At 39.8% G+C, this 26,475-nt stretch overlaps 1 protein-coding gene across 7 annotated transcripts in view; it reads right to left on the bottom strand.

Moving 5' to 3' along the window:
- Nucleotides 1-26,475, bottom strand: part of CACNA1C (calcium voltage-gated channel subunit alpha1 C) — a 527,437-nt gene that overhangs the window by 104,245 nt on the left and 396,717 nt on the right. For all 7 annotated transcript variants that reach the window (XM_042470414.1, XM_042470413.1, XM_042470415.1 and 4 more), the window contains exons 19-28: nt 24,910-25,042; nt 21,578-21,707; nt 14,642-14,701; nt 9,309-9,415; nt 7,347-7,434; nt 4,930-5,037; nt 3,388-3,440; nt 3,153-3,299; nt 2,475-2,676; nt 623-781 (exon numbers count right to left, since the gene is read on the bottom strand). In XM_042470414.1, the coding sequence (XP_042326348.1) occupies nt 623-781; nt 2,475-2,676; nt 3,153-3,299; nt 3,388-3,440; nt 4,930-5,037; nt 7,347-7,434; nt 9,309-9,415; nt 14,642-14,701; nt 21,578-21,707; nt 24,910-25,042 (1,187 nt within the window). The remainder of the gene's footprint in view (nt 1-622; nt 782-2,474; nt 2,677-3,152; nt 3,300-3,387; nt 3,441-4,929; nt 5,038-7,346; nt 7,435-9,308; nt 9,416-14,641; nt 14,702-21,577; nt 21,708-24,909; nt 25,043-26,475) is intronic.

Raw genomic sequence — 26,475 nt, forward strand, 5'->3', positions numbered from 1 at the left:
ATATGTACCATATGAAAATGCGTGCAAACTAAGGAGCAAAACGGACCATCCAAAAACAGCAAATTGGGGCTGCTGTGGAGCTGCGTGCCAATCCACTGCAGAACTGGCCCAAATAGGAACAGAAAAGATCTATTTGGGCCAGCAAAAACTGGCTCTTCTGGCTCTTCCAGAGCCTCAAGCTGGTTTCCTGCACCCTGGTGGCTTGTGGCATGTATGTGCCACACACCTGGAGTATTGGACAGTTGGCTATGTCTCATTGGTGAGGGTGGCTTTCGGGCAGCTTGGGGGCATGCAGTATGTAAAAGCTGCACTCTCAAGCCACTTGGAAGGCAGCACAAAGGGGCAGTCTGTTTTGCCTCTAACTTGAACAAAATGACACAATTTATTCTGATCTTATGGAATGGGGGTGATCTGTCTTGACATAGAATTTTGGTTCTCTTCTGCAGCAAAGTATTCCTCCTGACTTCTATAATCTATTGATTAATTTTTACTTTTCTTTTTCTTATTTGCTTGATGTCTAATAGTTAATAGAAACATAAGCAACGTATTTATCACATACATTATTTTGAATTGAATGGAACACTGTAAGCCACAACACAGTACTTTCCGACTTCTGACCTACCTGCATAGCCAGGCAGATGGTGTTCAGCAGGATGAGGATGAACATCAGGTATTCAAAATAGGTGGAGTTCACCACATACCACACTTTATACTGGTACTGGTTTTTGGGAATGTACCTCCGAAGGGGACGGGCTTTCAAGGCATATTCTACACACTGACGCTATTAAAAAAAAGAGAGAGAGGCTTAGATGCAACTAGAAAATTCCAAAATAGAAGCTCCTCTCCTCTGAAGCAGGTGAAAAAAAACTTTGCAGGTAGGGAAGAAGAAAACAGTCAGTTTAGCTTTCTTTCAAATTGTTTTTTAAAAGTGGCTGAGGCGGGTTACACACCGCCATTAAAGTATGCGCGGAGCTCGTACTAGGGTTAGGGAGGTGCGGGGCTTCCGCCCCTCCCTAACCCTAATACGCACTCTGCGCGTAAAAAATGATGGCGGCCGTTCCAGACGGCCGCCGCCATGAGGACGTCACGGCTGCACTGCCTCTATATGGGGCAGCGCGGACGTGACATCCTCGCTCCACGCCAGGGCGCCTAGTGCGCCCTTAGCACAGACCAGGAAGAAGCTCCATTTCGGAGCTCCTTGCTGGTTTGCGGCGCCGCTTTGCGTCGCTGGGCGCAGCCTTCAGACGGCTGCGCCCAGCGAAGCAAGGGAGAAAGGGGCCAAGCGGCCCCTTTCTCCTCCTCCCCGCCGCTGCAGGGTGTCCTTGAGGCTTGAAGCCCCAAGGACACCCCTTTTCAGGCTGCGGGGAAGCGGCATTTTGCCGCTTCCCCGCAGCCTGAAAAGCGGCAGATCAGGGCCTCAGTGGTTGCCGTTCTGGCAGCTGAGGCCCCGATACACTGGGGAAAGGGGCGGGTACAGCCAGCCCCAAATGGGCAGTCTGTAACCCGCCAAATTATGCTAAACAAATAATATAATGGTGTGTGTGTGTGTCCTATCTGATCTTGGAAGCTATGCAGAGTCAGTCCTGGTTAGTACTTGGATGGGAGGTTGCCAAACCACTGGCAAAGCCACATCTGAGTATTCCTTGCCTAAGAAAACCCTATCTGTTTTAATATTGGAATAATTTTATTTTATTTTATTGTAGCACTTTTGTATGCTTTTAATTGTACTTTTTTTTAAAAAAAATTAAGCTGATTTGAGTATCGGTTTTGGGAAAATGGTGAGTAATAATATTAATAATAATAATTTTATGAAGTCACCATAAGTCGACTTGATACACACACACACACACACACACACACACACACACACCATTATACTATTTGTTTAACATAAACTGTACTTGTCATCATATCATTATACCTGTATTATGGTAACATTAAACCTATTATACAAAGAACCACCTCATACAGAACTTAGAGCAATTTAATCCAGTTTGGATTCTGGTGGCAGCAATTACATTATAGAGGAGTGTAGGGATTTGATGGAGGATTGGCAAGTGGTGGATAGGAGATATCATCACAGTGGGATGGTCACACCCACCCTTGGTTTGTTGACTCTTTAAACAAGTCTTTTACGTGTGTTGTCTTTAAACTGTTTTTAATAGTTACTAATTTTTATTTGTTTGTTGTGATAGGCTTATTGCTTATCTTAGTTTTATTTCCTTGATGATTTTATGGCAAACAGGGCAGTATATAACTACTAGTAATGTATAATAATAAAAAGTCTTCAAGGGAAACATTCAGTGAAAATTCTGGCAATAGCAGGTCTATTCTAGGTATAGATATGTGGCATCAGAACTTTGCATTTACCCCCAAAACTATAAATTATTAACACATTAGAAAATTTCTTTTTGATAGCCATTGTTCCAGTGAATATTTTTCACTCTATTAATCACACAATGTTCATATATTACCTGGTTCTTGTCCAGTTCACAGTTCTTGTACTCTTGTTCTCCTTGCTCCTGAAAAGTGACGATGACGAAACCAACAAAGATGTTCATCATGAAGAAAGCGATGATGATGATATAGATAATGAAGAAAATGGAGATCTCCACCCTGTGGTTATAGATGGGGCCAACATCTTCCATATGAGAATCAATGGATCGGTACAGCAGCCTAGAAGGATAGAGAGAACCCGACAGACACTAAGGGCATTTCCAGATGGCCCTGACTATATGTTGCTATAATGCAAGGCTGCATAGACAGCCTGGAGGAGTGGTTCTGTCTACATTTAACTTCTGCCAATTCTCAGGGTGACAGAAACCAGAATGGGAGAACTATGAGCTGTACAGAGCATGAAAAGTAACACAGGTCAAGAAAATGCTGCCTGCTTTTTTCCATGATGCGTCCAGAGCTCCTACTTGCATGCCACAGCAGTCAGCTAGAAGCATGGGAAGACAACCATCTGAATGTGCCATTAAGAAGCTTTGATGTTTTGGCACAATGAACCAGACTAGAGAAATGCTTCTATAGGTGACTATTATGAAAGGTGTAATTTCCTATTTAAAAAATGGGGTTGAACTATGATGAGGTGCAAATTTAAACATGCAAAATAAACCAAAAGACTACATGAATTTGCCCTGCGTACTCACTCTGGCCAGCCTTCAAAGGTTGAAACGGTGAAGAGGGCCATCATGGCAGTGAGGACATTGTCAAAATCAAATTTACTATTCTCCCATTTTCGAGGCTGGATTATTGGTAGAGACACCTCTCCATCCTTGTAAGTGATAAAACTTCCCCTGTTAGGAAAAGAATGGGACGTGTATTGAAATACACCGAAGATAGTGAGGTTTTTTAGCATTTAAATCTACTTGATAATGAACTCACTTGCAATCTGACTCAGTCTGCTTGGAGCTATCACTGCAACTGTACAGTTTGCCCTGAAGGAGAAGAAAGCAGAAAAATCACACATCATTTAATTTACTGAGCACTGAGTTGTGGTTAAATTAGTGCCTCATAAAGAAATGCTATATTTTTTATTTTTTCTCTCTCTCAACATTTTAAAGTTTTTAAGAATTTAAATTACTGCCACAATACTACTGCATCCTGTTTGGACATGATTCCTAACTCTGCCTTATATTGCTATCGATCTAACATACCTCTAAGCCCTAAACAGGGCAATAAAACACAGTAGGGGCTGAGGGCATTCTTCAGGTGGATAGCAATAATTATTTTGTAATATATTTATTTTCAGAGTCTGGGCACATTCTTAGTAACTGTATGCACATAAAAACTTTTGCCTGTGGATTATGATGATCTTATTTTCAATATTAAATGCCAAACTAAGTTACAGAATTCAAGGCCTGTTTTTGACTGTTTAGTATGTTAGGTTGTGTCCTCTTAATTAAGCATAAATTTGCATAATTTATTTTTATTTTATGAATAAAATCAAGAGAAAAGGTTAGAATTTTAAATAATTTGCTTTCCAATGAATAATTTTTTTTTTTTTTTTGGGAAAGAAGATATGAGAAGCTTCACATCTTTTTACAGGCTAAAATCACAGAATATTGTTAAAGCTACTGCAGTGACTTATAAGGTCAGAGATGCACTAACTTGTTCATCTCTGGCTTATTAGGAGTAAACATCTCCTAGTGTAAATTCTTCAGCTCTGAGTTTGATGGTACATTTTTTGATATTGATTATAATATAGCTTTATATAATATGGAGCAATGTGTGTGAACCACGCTCTGCTGTCGAATTGATCCATCGATTCAGATCACAAACTAGTTTATTTGTAAGTGGGAATGAGGCCCAAGGAAGTGCAAAGGCGGGCCTATTGCTGAACATAAAGAAAAAATAATAATGACCATGGAGGATCTACATAAATTCAACCTAGATCATGTGGAAACTGAAATAGTTAAAGAGTTCCCATACCTGGGATCAAAGATTGATAAGAATTGAGATTGCAGTCAAGATATCAGAAGAAGACTAGCCGTGGGAAAGGCAGCCATGAAAGAACTAGATAAGATCCTAAGTGTAAATATATACAACAGGGCAGAATTTCCAAGCTATTTAATTTCCCATTACCATGTACAGAAGTGAGAGCTGGACAGTGAAGAAAGCTGACAGAAAAAAAAAGTAAACCTATTTGAGATTTGGTGCTGGAAAAATGCACTGAGGATATTGCAGAAAGCCAAAAAGACAAAAAGACCAAAAAAAAAAAAAAAAAAAGAGTCCTTGATCAGATTAAACCTGAATATTCCCTGGAAGCCAAGATGATAAAACTGAGTACTTTGTTACATTATGAGAAAGCATGACTCACCAGAAAAGACACATACACAAATGTCATCATATTCTTTTTTCTAACTCCAAATAATTCTGCCTTCTAATCAAAGAGGAGAAAGAGAGAGCAAAGTCCATGATGCTTACCTTGAACAACTGAACGCCTATGCAGGCAAACATGAACTGTAGTAATGTGGTGACAATCACAATGTTCCCTATGGTTCGGATGGCTACAAACACGCACTGGACTACATGCTGCAAACAAAAGACAGGAACAAGAATAAGCTGAATAGTTAATTTTAAATGGGTTCAGAGTTGGATGTAAAGAAATAATCAGTAATCTTGTCATATTGTTTTCTTCTTGTACATTAACATGGTGTCTGGGAATGGGAAAGAAAATTCTATGGTGTGTAGACTGTCTTCTTGCTGACTATTAGGTATAAGAACTTATCTAATATTACTAATATTACTGAGCTACAATAGGTAGCTTTTCCATTTTTCAAAAATTCTGATGAAATTTATTATTATTATTATTATTATTATTATTATTATTACTACTATTATTTATGTTAGGGATGATGGGAGTTGCAGCTCTTCTCCTGGCTTTCACTCTCACCACCCTGGTCAGCGGAAGAACAACCAGTTTGACCAGTAGCTCTGAGAATTGGCTGAAGATGTCTTCCAATCTTCTCTGCAGTCTGCTGGTTCTTGTTCAGCTCTCAAGACACCAGTCAACACAGTAGTCTTTTTATATAAAAGATCTACTTTTATTCTAATATATACACTATGCACAAAAACAATCCACTACTCACAAAACTCACACTACTATACTCCTCAATACCCACACTACTATACTCCTCAATACCCACAAAAAGTATTGCCATACATTATTGCTTATATAGACATTTGTCTCTCTTTTCATTATACAGTTGCCACCTCCTGGGCGTGTACATACATTATGATTGACATACCATACTTGGCTCAATCTAGCCCTCACATTGCATCATACATTACTGTCCACTCAATGACTCTCAGGTGATATCAATTTGCATCTTTTCACTTTGTCATTGCCTCATATGTCCTTGGCTTTCAGGATCTTCTAATTACATTACTTACAACACCTGTGTGACAATTCAATAACTTTTGCTGTGTCATGTTACTTTCAAATACATTCATATACATATTATATTTCTTGTGACTATATATCCCATGTGGCTTTTTCCTGACACCCCACCCTTCAGCCCTAATGACTCTCAGAGCGGCTTACAATTATTATTTTTAATAAGACGGTTCTAAAAGACACAACACAAAAGGAGAAGGGAATGGTGGTGGGGAAGGAGATGAGGTCCAGTGGTTCTTCTCTCCCTCTGATGCCTGGGCCAAGGCAGATGGACTAGAGCAGGGGTAGGCAACCTGCGGCCCACGGGCCGGATGCGGCCCGGCGAGGCCTTGGGACCGGCCTCAGACTGTTCCTGCCGCCGATTGCCGCTGGGGCCTTTGGGGGGCAATTGTCTATAGAAGCCTCAGAAACATGCATTTATATTAACATTTTTAAAAAAATCAGCAATTTTTTTCGTGTGTCCTCCAGTTTTTTAAAAAAAGTGTCCACCATTTGAAAATTTTGTCCTACATTTGTCCCGGTTTATTAATTTATTTAAATTTTTAAAAAATTATTTCATTATTTATTTTTTGGCTTTGGCCCCCCAGTTGTCTGAGGGACAGCAACCTGGCCCCCGGCTCAAAAAGGTTGCCTACCCCTGGACTAGAGGGAGGGCTCTTCTTCTTCAGGCTAGCCCTGGTGGAGGGCTATTTAACATTTGTGTGTGCACAGAAGGTTTTAAACAAATGGATACACATCTATTAAAGTAGTGGGAGCTTTAGACTTACTTTACTTACTATCATGGGTCCCAAAAGTGATTTTGAATGGCTCAGTGTTGTGTGGTGATGGGGGGGGGTGATACTCCCCCATCACACCAGATGGCCAGGATCACAAGAAGAAGGGCTCCACACTGTACATTAGAAATGCCTTGGGCATAAAATACAAAGATCTGCCCCACACCTTTATGTCAAGGTGCTGGGCATTTTCCTAGTCAAATTATTAAAAGCTGATTATCAGATTACATTGTCACGAATAAAACCAGAGTGAAGTGGCTCCCACTGAATTTTTTGGAACAAAGTACACAGGTTGAAATCTAAATCTGAATTTCAATCCTTGTCACTGGGGGCAGCAGCTAGCTTTAAATGGCTAATCTAACAGTGCCTTTGAGTGTGCCACTCTACTTTCTAACATCAAAATAAATGGCTGTTATTCACAGTTATGTAGGAAAAGATAATATCACACTGGAGGGCACAACCAGCTCTCTCCTGGCAATCAACCCTTGGCCCTTGTCTCTTTGTGCACAACACAGAGATCTGTCAAAGTGTTCTTTTAAGGTTTACTAGACAACACAGAGATGCACGGTGCTCACTCAGTTTAGGAAACTTGGTTCATCTATTACCCACCCCCTAAAACCACACAGAGCAAGTTTGCATCTAGTCTAATATATTTGTGAAATGTCTTCTACCTTTAGGCCTTTGGCTCTGTTGATGGCCCTCAGTGGTCTGAGCACTCGTAGGACTCGTAGTATCTTCACTACATTGATGGCACTAGACCTGGAGAAGAATGGCACAGGAAATCAGACGTTACAATTGTTGTTGGACTTGTTTGTGGACTGAAATTGGTCTTGGCTGCAAGACTGAATTCGTTGTGCATTACAAGTGGCCATGTGGAGAAATGGACTACTTCATGGGATCTGAACCCTGATCTAACTCATTCAAGGAAATACTATTCACCACTATCATACTACACCGCTGCTTTTATAGCTCTCACAACTTGAGAGAAGAGTTTTCAGAACATATGGACAGTGCTGGTAAAAAGCTAATATAAATTTTCTTGTAGCATTTTGATTGATTTGCTTGAACAATTATATTATCTAATCATTCATAAATCTGGAGTGATGTCTTATAAATGAATGGTACAGGATTTGTGATAAAGAAATTGTTAATTTTACTTCATTGTGAGGCAGTTGTAACCACACTGGCACTTAGGAGTTAAAATTGTTCATATTTCAATTTCTCTTTTTAACATTTATTTTATTTTAAACATATGCCTTAATTCTGCACTTAACAGAGTAATTTTTATCTTTGAAAAGTCAATTAATGGTGACACTGCATTCATGAGTAAGGAAGAGAGCTATTGGTCACCGTGCAGCTGAATTAAATGCAGAATACAGTACTGACAGAGTAAAAGAATGGAGGATTCTGTTGGACAGAATGGGCCACCAAATGCACGGTGGACACATTACAAAAATGATGCCAAGCTGCAGTAATCACAAGAGGGTTTTAAAAAAAGCACTTCACCAAAAAGTTAATTCAAAGAAAGAAGTATGTCAGTTAATTCCAGTGAATCATGCCTTTAAAGACACCACTCAATGTATAGTTTGTATCTACCTAGCACCAAGTAACCAGAATCTCAATGCAGAGTGTGATCAGTCCCTGCAGATGTGTCCCAGCTGAATTCAACAGGCTGATGAGATCTGAGTCAGTGCACTGAAGAAAACTATTTACTTGTTCTATAATACCCTCTCAGTAATGACATTATGTTTCACAACATTCTTTGGTTCTACCTATTATTCTTCCCTCACAACTTCCATATACCCTCTGTCCCCTCAGCAAGAAAGAAAGGAAGGAAGAAAACTACTCTGCTGCTCAAATCATGCACCTGTCCAAATCATGCATGATACTCTCCTTTGTGGATTTCTGTCTCTTCCTGGATCTAGCACAAATTCCTTGGCTTTACCTTTAAAGCCTTTCATAGGCTTTTCTCTCTACTTTTATATTTTGTTACCTGTCTGGCCAGATTACCTGTGTCATGTTATCTCTGCTAATATTTTTCATGTCCCTGTAGTTAAGCCAAAAAAAAGAAAGTAACTTAATCAATATTTCCCCGTTTGTTCCTGCCTTCATAATCTTCACTGTTCTGCCTTCAATTGTAGATTCTGTGCTCCCCAGAGGATGAATTTGTTCCTCTACATTCTAGCTATATTTATACTGATAGCATGTGATGGTTATGACAATGTCCATTTCCTTTAGGTTATAAAAAATGAAGTCTGTGAGCTTTAACTGGCTTCTTAATTGCATTGTACACAATTATGCATTTACTCCAACAATTTTAAAGTGGTTGTTAAAATTGGATATAAAAATTATGCAAGTCTTAATTCATAACATTTTAAAGGATCAAGGTCAAGACTTGAAAGACCCAACACATAGCTAGGATTCCTAGCATAAGATTTTATAAAGAAAATGAGAGAGGTAGGAAGAAGCTGAAAAGTTAGCCATAATAATCTCTTAGTGAAACCTAACAATAGAATAAGGAGGCAGCTAGACTGAAGTGTGCAGTATTGTAGAGATGGCCTTTCTCTTTCACATCACCACCCTTCTCCACTCTCCATATACAATGGATTTTCTGAGCCAAAAAACTCACTCACTGGATCCCAAAGGAGATGAGAGAAACGCTAACCACCAGCAAGTCCAAGATGTTGAAGTAGTTTCTGCAGAAGGAGCCTTTGTGGAGGAAAGCCCCATAGGCAGTCATCTGTGGGCAATCACATGGAGACACAAAGAAACTTTGCCATTAGTACATTGCAGGAACTTTTTCTCAGAGTAATCAGAAGGAATAATAATGCAAGATGGTACTGCAGAATAGCTACAGACATTTTGGACCAAGATTTTATAGAAAGAAAATGAAAGGAGTAGCTATTGCTCAGAAAAGCATATGCAAGAAAAGATTGCGAATCATGTCCGGCCCATCTAAGAAATGACTGATATTTTGTACTCTACAATAATTCCTTCTGTTTGGAAATAAATTTTCCAGAAAAGTTAGTGTTAATTTTTTTAAAGAGATACAGTATATAGATTTTTCAAAAAAACTAGACATGAGGACAAGACTAACTTGGAGAATGGCTTCTCCCACTTGAAAACTCCCATTTACTATAATAACTGAATCTTCTTTCAAGTACTATTTATGATGAAATTTAGACTAATAAAAACATAAAAACAGCCCTTTTGGTGCAGTAAGTTTGGGACTCCCTCCTGATGGAAGCCCTGGCAGTTTTTAGGAAGATTCTCATAATGAATGAAAACTTTTAATCATTCATACTAAATCAATTGTAATTTTCTTGCTGCTGACTTAACAGCAGAGTTTTATCAATACAATTCACTAAAAAAACAGGCTTGTGCTCGTAACACTTGTTCTATAAGACAATTTTTGTCTCCAGAAAAAGCTCCTGCAGCCTCGGTCTCATGAACAGTGGTAACAGAGATGGGTGTGAATCAAAATTTGCAACCTTTTCAAGTTTTGAAATGTTAAATGTTAAGTAGATCAGAGCAGTGTGAGCTTTCCTAACATTTTATTACCAGCAATGCTTTCTGCATGGGGGTTAAAAAGCAAAAGACACGTGGTTGCTTTTTTTGTAGGGCATATTTTATCTATGTTTCTTTTCAATTCTGTAAGCCACCTTGAGTCCCAGTCTGGGGAAAAGGTGGATTAATAATAATAATAATAATAATTTGTTGTTGTTGTTACCTGCCTTTGAGTCCATCTCGATAATAATGCATATAATTCTTCGTGCATGTTTCAGTAGGCAGGGAAATGCATAGGGTTGAATTTTGTAACAATTCTGTCCACTGAGGAGTTTTTAAATTCCACTTCTCTTACTGTAGACAATTTGAAATTCCTTTCATATCCTTAAATTATCATGTCATACTACTCACATGGGAGATTACAAGTAACTTCAGACCCATTTTTGTTGTTGTTCTGTTTTGCATTTACCAATGCAAACTCAAATGACCTGTCAGTTAATTTGCATGGTCAGTCTTGCAAGTTTATTTTTTCTTGATAGAAAAGTCATTCCTGACTACTATTAAGAAAGCATTACCTGCAAAATGCAACTTTAGTGTAACCTCTGTGTTTGAATACACATAAGACCATAGCATTCTCAAACAACACTTTCTGGATTGCAAAGAACCAACCATCTCAGCTGCATTCTTGAGTTTCTGCAACCAACCAAGGATATGCTTGGGCCAGAAAACCTAGCAGTTTCTAGCCATTCTTTATTGAAGATGTGCTGAAGAGGGTGGGAAATAAATTAAATTTATAAGTCATCAAAAACCAAGAACACACTACTGATTTATCAGAAAGAAACCAGAGAAAGGAAGTATAAACTCTACTCTTCAAGCAGAATTTATACAAAAGGATGTAGTTGGGAAAGGCAGGGTTCTTGCCATAACAAAGGGAGTAAAGAGGCCTTTCAGGCTTGCATTTTGTATGGCAATCTTAAAAGAAGAAGGAAGACACCATTGAAATCAGAATAGGAAGCTCTGTTAAGTGTCATTATCATACAAAGTGTGTTCACTCTTGCCACGGGTTTTAGTGACATAGCAAGTGGTTACCATAATATGGTTGCACTTTTTCCTGTAAGGGCAGTGATACCACTATAATTATTTAAAATTCATTTGTATGTTTAGATTACAATACAGTACTTCATTATTTAATGCTCATTGTATCATTGTGTGGAATGGTAGGTAACTAGCAGATTTATTGTGTTCTTATGTATGGTTAAATTCTCCAGTGGCTCTGTGTACATGGTAAGTGAGAAAAGAAAATGGGGGATCAACCAAGCATTAAATATTTTGGAAGTGTCTAGGCGCAAATTAATGGAGAAAAAGTCCAGTGATATGCTTTCATTTTATTTTATTGATGTTTGTAATTCTAAACTCAGCATTAAATGTGTTTAGACAGTAGTAGGCTTAAGACAAGATTAGATTTTCAAGGGTCTATTTATATACTTGTCGATGATGTACAATAGGGTTCTGCACAAGATGTCCTGTTGAGCAAGGGACATGTTGTGCATCAGGACACACTGTACACTGGAAATGCTGCACAGCAAAACCACTGCTGGCTCCACTTCTGAAATGGTCCTGGTAACATAGCTACATCTCCACTCCTCTCTATAGAATATAAACATTGTGCAATGGCACAATTTAACTTTACACAATCATAGGTTTGTTTATTATTACATAACTTCATAATAGGATTCCAGCCAATGTATTATAATTTGATGTACTAAAGACGGCAAATGTCATAAACCTGCATGATAGTTAAGTGAGCATATATAATTTTAACCTGTTCTTCCAAAAATAACTTCCTAGACAAGTTACTACTCTTATAAGACAAGCTGTAAGGAAAAAGCCAGTGTCACACATTTGGGCTTTTCCTTTCTCACATGGGTCCCTGTCATTTGATATTTATCCTTGAAGCATACATTTGAGGCAGATGACAGTTCTGACATCTGCCAGGACACAATTGTGCTAGGACACAATTTGTGAAAAGAATATGTCAGGAATGTAGAAATGCAGTGGGTCAGGAGGAAGGATTTTGCGAGTCCTGGGTGCATTCTGAACTACTGCCACCTCTCCTGAAAGGTAATAGCAACTCTGAATTATCTTCTTCCCTCTCAGTTACTGTAGAGATGAAAGGGACAGAAGAAAACAAATTGTTCTTATGGACAAGGCAGATCAAAGTTTTGATTAGCAGGAGGACGTACTACCACACAGAGTTTGTTTTGCTCAGAGTTTGCCAACCAGGCCATGGCCTATTTCCCTTTTCTGTCCTTAACCTTGCACTAGCTGTAGGTCACTGCCAGATGGACATTTGTCTTAGCTCTAAGACTAGTACGACAGCTGGAGTCATACCAAAACAGAATGCTTTAGTTAAGATCACCCTTTAGGACTGACTAAGGTGGGTTACAGACTGCCGAAATGTGGTGGTCTGCTGCTGCCGCCGGTTGCTGCATCCAGGAACCGCTGCAGCCAAACGGCGCGGTTCCCGGTCGCAGCAAAGAAGGAGCATCTATAAGGGGCCTAAGAGCACCAATCTAGGTACTGCCTCACTACTGGCTAATATTAAGTTTTTTAAATATTCCCTCAAAGGGATCTGACTCCTGATAACAGTTTAAGATAAATTTGATAGAAAAATAAACTACTGTATACTAGCATCTTACACATAGCCAAAATATATTATTGGTTTTACAAAATGAATAAATGTGGAAGAGAGCTTATTTTTTACTTTCTTTGCCATCTACCTTATTTCTGAATGCTTCACTGTGCTATTCTATAGCCTCTTGGGGATAGCATTCACTTCAGGGAATCACACAATTGCAACTGTTAACTAAAAGGAGAGAATACAGACTTGGGGGGCAGATAGTTTATTTAGGGTGTGGGGTCATAAAGTACTGGGTTTTTGTGAGACGTGGAGCTAAATTTCCAGGCCTCAACTAGCTGGCAAGGCTTAGGCTGAAAGAGGATTTGTTTCCTACAGGAAGTGGACACAGGAGCAACCCAATGTCATTTTCTCTAGTGTTAAAAGTTCTACTCTTAGGTCAGGAATGATGAATTTCTAAACAAGAGAGGTCTCAGAATCTCTTGATGGGAAATGGGCCACTGGAAATCCTCAATGGAAGATTTTGTCCTGCACATTTGGGGAAACTGTTCCCTTTATTACTTCTGGTGAATCTATCTATGTGGAAATATCTGCATGGAATCATTAGAGTGAATCCTAATATTCTGTAGTAGTGATTCTTAAATATTATGATTCCTGTTGGTTATGATGCTCCAGAAATCAGGGATAACCTACAGGCTACATGGAAATGGGCAGATTTAAACTCTGATAGCTGTATTGTAAAGGCAGTATTTGGAGGGAAGGGTTTCCTGCAAAATAATGTTTGGTGGCAAAGGAGTGTTTCAGTCTTAGAAATCCCCCTGCCAGAGCTGTGCTCCTTCTGCTGCTTCTGTATGGAAATTCACCACTCTGCCTCTGAAAGGTTAAATCAAGATTTAATATCTCCATTTGCATGTACTATGTAATTTGATCTTCAGTGTCACTCTTTCTAGGCTTTCCCTCTGTTCGGTAACAACATTCCTAAAATGTTGCATTTCAATAGAAAATCATCGAGTAGAAATTACAAAGAAAAACTGAATTTTCTAGTCATTTTTAGAGGACATCTTGAGTGGGATTTTTTGGGATTTGTTCCATTTTCTTTACAAGCTGAAAGGTTTTTAAAGCAATGAAAAGCAATAATTGTTTGCCTTCTATGTTTTTTTTTAAATAACACCATTAATAGCATCAAATCACTCTTTCTGCTTTTATAATGAATTACAGGGAAAAAATCCTTTTCAAACCTAACTTTCCAAGCTCTGGTACCATCAAACAAAGCTGTTGTGCAACATCTGGCAAAGAATATCATGAATTGTGCAAGTCTGGTCTCGTGTAGAAATGCTGTTCTCTGCCACCAAATAAGGTGGTCGAAGAAGTGATATGAAACAGTAAGCATACCAAGTAGGCTTTGGCAATAGAAGAGACTATTTGTGGTCTACACAGCATGCCTCCCATAGCACACCTCACTTTGTTTTCCCCAGATTCTTAACAGGGAAGGATCACCACAAAAACATTGAAATCTGTCTAATTCCATGTGGTGAGCAGATACTCCTGCCTGAAAACACATTGTGTTCCAGGACATTTTTCTTTCCCTGAGTTTCCTAAACAATTATATAATACTTTGTTTGGTTAATACATGGCAAAGCACTGACAGTTATACAAACCAATGGAATTTTAATATTAAGATGGAACAATTTTTAAAAGCATACATAGTCACTACTAAGCTACAAAGGATGACCTGATTGTGGAGATGAGACTTGGGATTTAAAGCGATACAAAAGACAAAGCAAAAGCAAGAGAGAGAAGTGTATTGCTCAGATTTGTTACCTTAAGAATAATTTCTAATGTAAAGATACTAGTGAAGACATAATCTGCATTGCCTAGGATCTGAAAAATAAGCACAGTTGGGTTAGTGATTATTGAGCGTGGCCAAGACACAAACAGGTGCGTGTGTTAGCAATAAAGAGCAGCAGCAGAGAACTAGTTGGCTCATGATTGAGAAGATAATGGAAGAGAACATGGGGACTTTACCTTCAGAGCAATTTCAATGGTGAAAATGACAGTAAAAAATATATCAAAATAAAAGAGGATCTGTAAAACAAAAGGGAATAGAGGGCAGGAGGAAGGAAGATCTGTGAGTGATCACTGCAAAAGCAAATCACAGTACAAAATCAAAAAGCACAACTGTTTTAACTCGAAGGGAGTAGGAAAGGGATCATGAAACAGATAATTTTGTAACAAATTGGTGAAAGCAATGTTAGGCTAAAAGCAGCAATTTTAAACAGCACCTTTCCTTGTTCACCATTTTGTCATGGGCATTTTCATGGCAAAGCATTTTCTTGACAAAACATAGACATTTCCAGCATTTCCCAAATTAAACACCCTCCCACCCAACAGAAATATGTTTGATCCTCTATGAGAAAATAAGCAATTTCTATTTCTATAACTATTTTCCAAGTTTGCTCTGTTTCAATTCTGTAACTGATAAATGAATACTCAGATGGAAACAAAATGTACCTTCAGACCGCTGGGCAAAACTTGCTATGACATTTTTTTCAGTTGCTACGAGGATGAACAAAACATATACAGCATGCACTTTATATTTAACCACTTTTTAAAAAACAAAGCAGCCCAGCAGCTACTGATGCTGGAAAGCAACATTCACTTAGCAATATTCTTATCTTAAGCATAGTTGCCATTCAAGTCAGTGAAACTTGCTTGTGAGCAGGAAATATTAGCATTGGGGCACAAAGCTCATTTTAGCTTCAACCATAGTGAACAGGCAATAGCTTATTGCTATTAGCTTTTGTGGTTGGTATTCAACCATATGCTTAAGTTAGTGATCAAATCCTTTGTCCTCTGAATGTTGTTAACTACATTGTTAGAAGTGCAATTTCTTCTTGGCTTAACTCCACAGCAACTTTGATTAAACCTTACAGGGTTATTGTCTCTAGGGGAAGCACATAAACCTCATCACGTCACAAATGAAAAGCCAATTGGACAGAACATGTGTAAAGGTACATTAGGGACCAGTCGTTAACCAAGGCAGAAAGAAAGGCTATGTCACCCAATTGATTTTTCCCAACATTAAGCTTTATGGGCCAAATTCCATGGCAATGCAATTGAAAATGACTGGACTGAGATTCAGTTTAGCAGAACTTCATGCACTTCTGAAGCTACTTCATTGAATTCAATGGAATCGTTTTTCCTAATTACTCTGTTTCAAAAGCTAGCATATCTGTGGATAAAAAGGCTTGTCAATGCAAATAATTTACACCAAAGTGCACAGCAGGGGCTCTGTGCCCACTCCCAGAGAAGCCCCTACCCATTTCCCCATAACACTAACCTAGTATTTCTAGGGTAAATACTGTACTGTACTGTACTGTACTGCGCTGCTATTTGCAATGCCAGGAGAACAATCTCTTCACTCACCGAGGAGTTAGAGGTGTGCAAACCCAACCTCCAGAGTCTCTGATATGGAGATCAGTGTTTTTCTGCCACTATTACCAGTGTAGAAACAGCCATAATGGAGACTGATGGGGAATCAGAGATGCTCTTGCCTTTCCTGCCCCATAGTAGTTTGCATCCAATTAACTCAGTGAGAGGAGGGGGCAGAATCTTTTCATTCCCAGTAGGCTCAGACAAAAGCAAACTGCTGTAACCTCTCCTTGGTTATGTGTTTTCCCTCATTAATAACTTTTGCTTTCCTGACCATACTCTACTGTGGCTTGCTCACTTGTGTCATAGTTTTCATCTGTGAAATGTTGGAGGGACTGTGACTGCTTCCCCCCCACACTAGTAGCCAGGAAAAATAAATGAAGAGAAGATGGGGACTATCAGAGCAAATTCTATGTGTGTGTGTGTGCTGGGGACAGCTGGAGAAGGTGAATGTCTCACTCTGCCCCAACCCCAATCATTGTACTTTTTTTGTGTGTGCCTTCAAATCATTTCCATGTTATGGCAACCTTAAGGTGAATCTATCAGTTTTTACCCTGCAAGATAATTCACAGAGAGGATTTGCCACTTCTCTCCCCTGAGACTGAGAGATTGTGTGACTTGCCCAAGGACATCCAGTGGGTTTCCATGGCTGAGCAGCACTCAAAGCCTGGTTTTCCAGTGTCATAGTCCAACATTCAAACCATTACACCACTGGTTCTCACTCATCCTTCAACAAATGCTGTTTTCACATTATTAGTAACATTAGCAAAACAATTATCTCAGTGGAGGTGGTAACAGAGACTTTCACATCACTCTGCAACAATTTTTAGACATACGTGAGAAAGAACTGCATAGTGAGATGTGTGTGTGTGTGTGGGGGGGGAGAATGTGCACATATGTGTATATGCATGTGCATGTGATCATGTTGCTGGCAATATTTGATGCAGCCCTCAGACTCAAAATAACCACAACCTAATTTACTTAATTTAAGTTAATTAAATAAAATGATATGGTTGAAGAATATTACTAAAACCCAGAGATCCTGCAGTCTGGATTACTTTTATGAAGGCAGTGCTGCTTCAAAGGCACTCCAGATTAAGATGTTTAGGAATGGCATCTGCAGTGGAACTTTGTGCTTGTTTATAATTTCGAGAATTTGATCAAGCTCTCAAATGGTATGAAGTCTTCTAGAATAACTTTGCTTTACGGTGCAAACCTATGTATGTCTATGCACTGAATCTAACAGAGTTTACTCCCCAGCTGCATATTACAGGATTGCCATTTTAATTCATACAATGTATTTGATGGCTGCTTGTTAAGAATTTTACTGTTTCATAGGCAGTACCTGCAGGCCACATTCACAAAGGAATTTGACATGCAGCACCCAAATCCAGTAATCCCAGTGACTCCAATTCAACACGATGGTCACGTTGGGTTTTCAGCTGTTTTCCAGCCTCAAAGTGACAAGACAATGCCAATTTCTATAGGGTGGCAATTTCAGTTAAAAGCAGCTCTTAGCACAAGCCTTGTGAATATACCAAAGTGTGTTTTGAAAGGAAATGATTATAGAGCAGATGCACCCAGTACTGTACTTTGTTTACCAGCGGGTTTAAACCAGATACTATGCTTATTCTTATTTAAATCATACTCAGTTGAAATACTATCCCTACTATATACTAAAAGGTCATGTTCAGATGGAGCAAAGAGAATATTTGAAAACTGGATAAATTATTGAATATGTAGAGGGTAATTCAGGTGTGCTGACACAGGAAAAACATCAAAGATCCAAGCACTGTTCTGGGACCGAGTTCTCACTGGGGCTGCTTCCGCACAGCAGAAATAATGCAGTCTGGTACCATGGCTCAATGCTATGGAATTCTGTGAACTGTAGTTTGTTGTGGCACCAGAGCTGTCTGGTAGAGAAGGCTAAATGTCTTGCAACACAACAATTCCCAGAATTCCATAGCATTGAGCCATGGCAGTTAAAGTGTGTCAAACTGGATTGTTTCTGCAGTGCAGATGCATCCTGGGAGGATAACCTTGTCAAGAGATAATGCCACTGCTGGTGGAATTGGGGGACACATTACTGAATGCTCCACACAAAATCATTTCTCCATGAAGGAACTACTATATCAAGGAGAGTGGTTCTAGCCTAGCCATCTCCCCACAGGCTAGAGCCTTACCTGCCTATTTAGAAATTACCACCACAGTGACAGCTAGGTCTAGGACAAGCAGCTTTACTCATTCTTCTCTTCATGATTCACCTCACTCTGTCTGCTTAAATTGCAGAGATTAGTAGCAGCCCTAATGTGGGCAATCCATGAACTACAGAACAAATTTATCTATGGACAAACTGAGTCATTACATAGCAGGGTCAATATATGGAATCCATATAAATTCTTCATCCACATATGGAATGGACTTCACATACCACCAGCAATATGGACTATTATTTTGCCTCTTTAAGTACACAATTGGAAGATCACCTCAGTGCCACTCATTTAAGACTGATGGTGAAAAGTTACATGTTTGAAGGTTCCAAAACTTGAGAAAGAAAGGAAATAATAATACCAAGCTAGTCGAGCAAAATGCTTGCTTGCTATCTGCAGGAATCTTTATACCATGAGGCACATCATGTGATTTTTTATGATTGTGTAGCTTAAGGATAGTGCCAAACTGTAAGAAGAAGCCTCACATTTTTTCATTATTTTCACAGCTGTACATTTTTTTCATAGTCATTTTGCACTGGAAAACCTTTCTATGAGAATACTAAGCAGAAGTGTTCCTGTTCAGAGATTTAAAGGCAGGCCGGTGTACACAAAGAACACATAATACAGTAACAATTTCTTGGAAATATATTCAGGGGTAGCCGCACTGGCCATGTAGCAAAGTACAGTAACATCCAAAATCCACAAAACAGTGATATCTTTATTCAACCAACCAAAATACACAAAATACACGCTGCAAGCTTGCAAAGCTCCACTGGCTTCTTCATCAGGCAAAGGTGTTAAAAACTATACAAGGGGGTGGGGGAAATGAGAATGTTAATCACAAGTTTGCATTTTGTCAAAGTGTCACTGGTGTCCTGTTCTGTGTTGAGATAGTGTAGAGGGATATCTACGTAGGTAGCGCCCTCTTCCTTCTAATGGAATTCAGATTGTATCTCCTGGACTTTGGAAAGCTTTGTTCCCAGGGCCACAGGGCCAGAAGGTAGAGGCCTGCCTACATAGATATCCCTCCACGCTATCTCAACCCGGAAAAACACACCAATACCTTGACAAAATGCAAGCCAGTGACTAACATCGTCATTTTTGATATATATTTTTTTCCTATATGATTTTAAATACCTTTGTCTGATGAAGAAGCCAGTGGAGCTTTAAAAGCTCATATAATGTATTTTGTGCATTTTGGTTGTTTGAATAAAGGTATCACTGTTTTGTGGATTTTGGATGCTATTGTAGTTTCTTGGAAACATCATTATGCCTTTGAAGCAGGTGCCTATGTCCTTTGTCATATTTACTTGACAATAATATATGGGATTGAAAGACTTGTTTTGTGCATTTCCTATTCCTTATTTGCACTTTATTTGCCTTTATTTATTTATTTATTTATTTATTCATTCATACATACATACATACATACTTTATTTATCTGCTGCCTTTCTCCCAGGACAGAACCCAAGGCGGCTTCCATAACAACAAATTTTAAAAGTTTATAAAAACAAAAATTCATAGAGAAAATCAACAAGGTGACTGAGTCAAATAAGTAACATATGTACCCTGAACACAAATTCACCACTGAAAACTACGAGGAGAAACTTGAAAACGTTTGAAACATATCTTAAGCACTAGGCAAATGTCTAAGACACTTGGAGCACCTGGCAAACATCTAAGGCTGCATCCACAGTGCAAGGTTAATACCACTTTAACTGCCATGGCTCAATACTATGGACATTTTGGATTTGTAATTCTTTGAGACATTTAGCCTGCTCTGTCAGACAGCTCTGGCGCAACAACAAATTACAGTTCCCAGAATTCCACAGCGCTGGGCCATGGCAGTTAAAGTGGTGTCAAAGCCCTAAATGGCTTGGGCCCAGGATACCTGAAGGACCGCCTCTCCCCGTACATTCCGCCCCGCACCCTCAGAACATCTGGGCAGCAACTACTTAGGGTGCCAGGGGCTAGGTTGACCTCCACTGCGAGGAAGACATTTTCCATCGCTGCCCCGGCCCTTTGGAACACGCTGCCCACAGAGCTCCGCTCGGCCACCTCCCTGGCCCAATTTAGAAAGGATCTGAAAACCTTTCTATTTCAGCTTGCATTCCCCGACTAAAGTCCAGTGGGCCTCCCTCCTCTTCTGTGGCAAAGAGGACTGGCTAACGGGGTTTTTATTCTGTTTCTGTGTATTTGTTTTTAACCTTGTTGTAAATGCTGTGTTTTATTGATTTTATGCTGTGAACCACTCTGATCTTTGGAAGGGCGGTATAAAAATAAAAATTTTATTATTTTTATTTTATTTAAACTGGATTCTTTCTGCAGTGTGGATGCAGGATGCAGCCTAAGACAGGGATGGACAACTTCTTGTAGGCAGCACAGCCAAAACTGAAGTTCAAAAATATCTGGAGGATCACAGGTTGCCTTCTCTGGGCAGCAATGGGGAACATGAGAAGAAATAGGTATAAATTGCAGAAAACATTTTCTATCTGAAACACCTTGTGTGTAGGTTCAAAAAGGAACTGGTTATACAGGTTATGAACGCTAGTCTCAATATGTCTTTAGAAATAGGTAGCAAGCAAATTTTGAAGGCTCTCACACTGGTAGCATGTTTTTCAGCAGCCAGAATATAGATATTTGTTGCTTCCACCACTTCCTACAGCATCTTTCCCTCCAGATATGTGCATCACAATTTCCATTGTCTTTAGCCAGCAAAACCATCTGGAAGGCACCAGGCTGAGGAAGTATATCCTATAATCTCTCATAACTATTATTTCCTCCATCTCCACCAGTCCATCTAACTATCCACCTTTATGCTGTTTGTCTCTGTATTAAATTCTCTTTGTGCCTTCTGGCCATACAAACCTTGCCAGAAGCAAAACAAAGTCTAAATGTGATTGTGTACACCAACTAATTCAATATAAACAAAGAATATGAAATTAATTCACACCAAATCTGACTAGCGGCAGACTAGTGCTATCTATCTATCTATCTATCTATCTATCTATCTAGACATGAATTTAGCATAGGCAGGGTGGGGGTTGGGTAGGATCTATCTACTGAGCCTCATTTTGAACAGGTTGCAGAGAAGCAAGGAAGGTGGGAAGCATACTTGATTCCTAACGGAGTAGTGTCGGACTGGGTCCTCAGCCGCCAGTGAGATGCTGCTGAGCAAGATGAAAAAGAGGATCAGGTTGGTGAAAATATTATCATTAACGATGCGATGGCAGTGGACCCGAAATCTGCAAAGAAACAGAAGGGAGAGACAAAACCATATTGGTCAGACATGCTTCAACGAAAATGAAAACTGGAATATTTGATATCTGTAAAATGTATTTCATAGCTCTAGTTCTCTCATTTGTTTTAAATCTGTGCCTGGAATCTACCACTTTAGACTGAGGGTGAGTGCCTCACATGATGACATGCTCTTCAATTTGAAACTTTTCATCACAGTTAAAATTGGCATGGCATGGCATTCATCTGGGATGAATAAAAAGAAACATTCAATCATGTGGTTCTATACTTGCAATCTGAACTTGTAAGCCCACACAAAGGTTTGTTGCCACACTAGTCCATATATTTAAGGTTAACAGCCATAAAGCACACAGAGTCATACAGTAATAGCTAAGAGCTGTTCCTCTTAGGTGGATATCTTTGCTATCAGCTCCAAAATAATTATGGAATCAAGATGAAAGTGATTTTATTTTTATTATTATTAACCTTTATTTATGAAGCACTGTAAATTTACACAGCGCTGTACATGCAATCTTTTTAGTTAGACGGTTCCCTGCCCTCAGGCTTACAATCTAAAAAGACATGACACAGAAGGAGAAGGGAGTGGTGACGGGAAAGGGTAAGAGGTCCAGCAGTTCATCTCAACCTCCGAGGCCTGGACCAAGGCAGATGGACTGGAGGGATATATATTTGATATATAAAAACTCTTTACAAAACAGGCCACAGAAAGCTGCTTTCGATTTTTCTAATCGTTATGAGGAAGACTTTGTTTAAATTTTAAAATACATGTAACCACAGAGAAAAGCTGAATGGGACGCATCTGTGTAGATGGAAAGGTGATGTTGGATTTTATTGACTTCTTTTAATTGGTAGGCATTGTACTGACTGTCTAAGACTGTCCATATTCCAGAGCTCAGTTAGGTAGAAACCTCCAAAGCTAACTGAACATGTTTGTAGTCACAGGTGGCTGGAATCAGGCCAGTATGGATTTCTAAGCCCATTCTTAACCAGACAGTAACTGATCCATGACAAACAGATCAATAAAGGATTTCCTACTCCCACCCCACCAGAAATAAATAACAAATCACAAAAGTGCCTCACAACACATCTCGGATCACACTGCCATTATTCTCTGCAATCTGCAATTTGTCAGATGCAAGATTTTGGTCCATTACTGTCAGAAGGTGATTTCACATGCTGATTTTTTCTGTCTCTTCAATGACATAGTTTTGTAATATTTATGTTGTTTTTCTCTTGTTTTCAACTGGTATTTTATTGATTGGAGCTTTGATAATTTGTACAAATGGAAAACTAGATTGCAAACTCTCCAAGCTTGGGTAAACAGCTATTTTTTTTGGGGGGGGCAGTGTTGAATTTGAAATAACAGAATCATAGAGTTGGAAGAAACCAAAAGGGTCATCCAGTCTAACCCTCTGCCATGCAGGAATACACAAAGCACTCACAACATATGGCCATCCAGTCTGTTTAAACACCTCCAAAAAGGAGACTCCAGCAATACTCCACAATGCAGCATATTCCACTGTTGAACTGAATCTACTATTCTGTGTCCTAGGGCTTGTCTATACTGGCTATTTCAACCAGTTTCTCCTCACCCTCATGGCACTCTGTTTATATAGTGCAGTTCGCTCCCCTGTCCCTGCACCGGGTGACACCAACCTCAGCAACTCCACCAAGAAGGGTCAGAGATTTTGCTGAGCCAAATATACATTACCTCCTCCCAAGCAGAAAAGCACTCATGTAAATGATTGCCAATTTTCCTCACTGACCACTTATTCAGATAACCCGTCAGTAGTGTTTTCTTGTCCTCAAATTTTTCATAATTTGTTTCTTATTAAAAGTATTTGAGGCCTATAGTGGTAGCATATATTTAACATCTATATGAAGCCGCTGGGTGAGATAATACGGAGTTATGGTGCTGGGTGTTATCAGTATGCTGATGACACCCAAATCTATTTCTCTGTATCTCGTTCGTCGGCCTCGAATTCCGATGGCATCTCTTCTCTCAATGAATGTCTTCAGGCGGTAATGGGCTGGATGAGGAAAAACAGATTGAAACTGAATCCAGACAAGACGGAGGTGCTCATGGTAGCGGCCCTGAAACCAAGAATTGGGTTGCAACCTCCAGTCCTGGATGGGGTCACACTCTCCTCCAGCGACTGTGCTTGCAGTCTGGGGGTGCTCCTTGACTCGTCGCTCCTGATGACAAATCAGGTAAATGCGACGGTCAGGAGTGCCTGTTATCAGCTTCGGCTGATACGCCAGCTGCGTCCTTTTCTGGAAGTAAGGGATCTCGAGACGGTTGTGCACGCGCTGGTAACCTCATGCCTTGACTTCTGTAATGCACTCTACATGGGGCTACCCCTGTGCTTGACTCGGAAATTACAGCTGGTTCAAAACATGGCAGCCAGGCTTGTCTCAGGAACATCTAGGAGGGACCACATTACTCCGGTTTTGAGGTCCCTCCACTGGCTGCCTATCAGCTTCTGGGCCCAGTACAAGGTGTTGTTTATCACCTTTAAAGCCCTAAATGGCTTGGGTCCAAGCTATCTCAGGGACCGCCTCCTCCCATACAATCCTCCCCGCGCTCTCCGGTCCTCTGGGAGGATATTACTACAGTCTCTAAAATCTAGGCTTGCGGCGACCTCCCAGAGGGCGTTTTCTGCTGTCGCTCCCAAACTCTGGAACGACCTGCCGGATGAGATCCGTCAGATAACATCATTAGACAGCTTTAAAAAAGCGGTCAAGACGGATCTCTTCCGGCAGGCCTTTCCAGATTAACCATCCCGGCCCAGGTTCCTGATTCCCTCATTCCTCCTGTGGCCCCATCTTAGTGATGGTCGAGGATCAACAGAGGGATATCAGGGTTTTTAGTTTTAGTTTTTAACTGTTGTTTTTATGAATTGATATTGTGTTTTAATATGTTAGACTGTTTAATACTGTCTTAAGGGGGAGAGGGATAAAGTGTTTTTAATTGTCATATTTTATATTTTCCTGTTGTTAACCGCCCGGATTGGTTTGCCAGAGGGCGGTATACAAATAAATATTATTATTATTATTATTAGTTACCTATAGCTTGGAATTCTCAAGTGGGCCTTCATGGAAGACATGCCACAACATACATTTTTCCATAGAAGCAGGACTTTGCACCTGCTGTCTAAATTTCATAAAAGAGCAACAATTCCAAAATACCTGTTACTGGGACTAAATACAAAAAAAGCACTGGCTTCTGGCATTGGTACAGCTTTTTCCTTCAGGTGCAGTTCAGACATTGGGCGTGGGCGAGGTCCAACTGGCATCTCAGGCTCTTCTTCTTCTTCCTCTCCTGAAAGGTAATTAAAAAAAATTAATAATATAATTAATCAGAAATTGCTTATTGACTTGCCTCATAAAGTTATGGCTAATTGTATCAGGAATTAAGACTGCTGTAGAATAAGAGTGGGCAAAGTATAGCATATGGGTCACATATAATGCAATTCCCTTTTTTTGCCATCTCTCCAGGCCCCTGGAGACAATATAAATTTAAAATACTAGCTGCCAATTTAATGCCTTGCAATACAACTCCCATGATTTCTCACTGAAGGTTCGTCGTAAGGTAGCAGTAGCAGTTCACGCGAAGCAAATTGAATGCGGAACTAAGCAGGCTACTAGAGGAAGCAATCTATGAGAACTGTAAAGCAATTCCTAGGGCAAGTGGAAAAGCAGAAATGCTATGATAGCAAGGAAAAGAGAAGTGGCTGCAAATTGGAAGTTATTAATTGCCAGTGTGGAAGAAATGAGTTCTGAGGTTTAACAGCAAAGTGGGAGTATGACAATTGACTTTTGGTAGTGGGAAAAAGGAAAACAAATTGGGAGGGGAAGCAATGATTCCTGGCTGCCTTTTCCCCTCAAAGCTTTTCATGGAATAAAAAAAGCAAGAAAAAGGTTTAGTTGCCCCTCTCAAACTTGACAGCACTTCCTGACAAGCCATTGATGATCATCATTGATAGGGATAGCCCTATAAAACACTAGGGACTATCAGTAAATTAGTAAAGGGACTCATCCCCTTTCCCTCCATCATTCCCTTCTCCTTTTGTTTCGTGTCTTTTAGGTTGTAAGCCTGAGGGCAGGGAACTGTCTGATTAAAAATATTGTAAGCCGCCCTGAGAGCCATTAGGGCTGAAGGGCGGGATATAAATACCTAAATAAATAAAATAAAATAAAATCAGCAATCTCCAAGTTCCAGGTTCTGCGGCCATTCACCTACTTCCTAGTCAACGTGACTGCAAGTTCCAGTACCATGTTCTGCGGGATGTATGGGCAAGATCCTCTCAGCAGAACCCCTTATGATTATGCCTGTTTCTCCTCACCAGTGCTGTCACTGTTTACTTGTATGCTTCTCCCTTTGCATCCAACCCAGATCAGCCTCCAGGAGATGAAAAGGTTATGGGGTTTACTGTTCTTTCTATATACTCCTTTAATTATCATTGAGAAAGAACAGATGAAGAGTCAAGAAGCATAAGAAACAGCAGCAGAGCCAGAAGCCTTCACTAAATGGTATTGAGCCCTCTATTAGGGCATGGGCCTTGGCAATAGCCCAAATATGCCAGTCCCTGGTGCCAACACTGTTTGCCCTGTCTATTTTATCAGAATTGCTGGATATGTCTGGGGTGGGGTGGGGGGGGAGTGACAAATCATTGGCTATTCGATCACAACCAATCTTTCTGCTTCCCACAACATATGCCTGGAGACAAAATACTACACTAGATGGACCTTTGG

This window comes from Sceloporus undulatus, chromosome 5 (genome assembly GCF_019175285.1).
Source record: "Sceloporus undulatus isolate JIND9_A2432 ecotype Alabama chromosome 5, SceUnd_v1.1, whole genome shotgun sequence".
NCBI lineage: Eukaryota > Metazoa > Chordata > Lepidosauria > Squamata > Phrynosomatidae > Sceloporus > Sceloporus undulatus.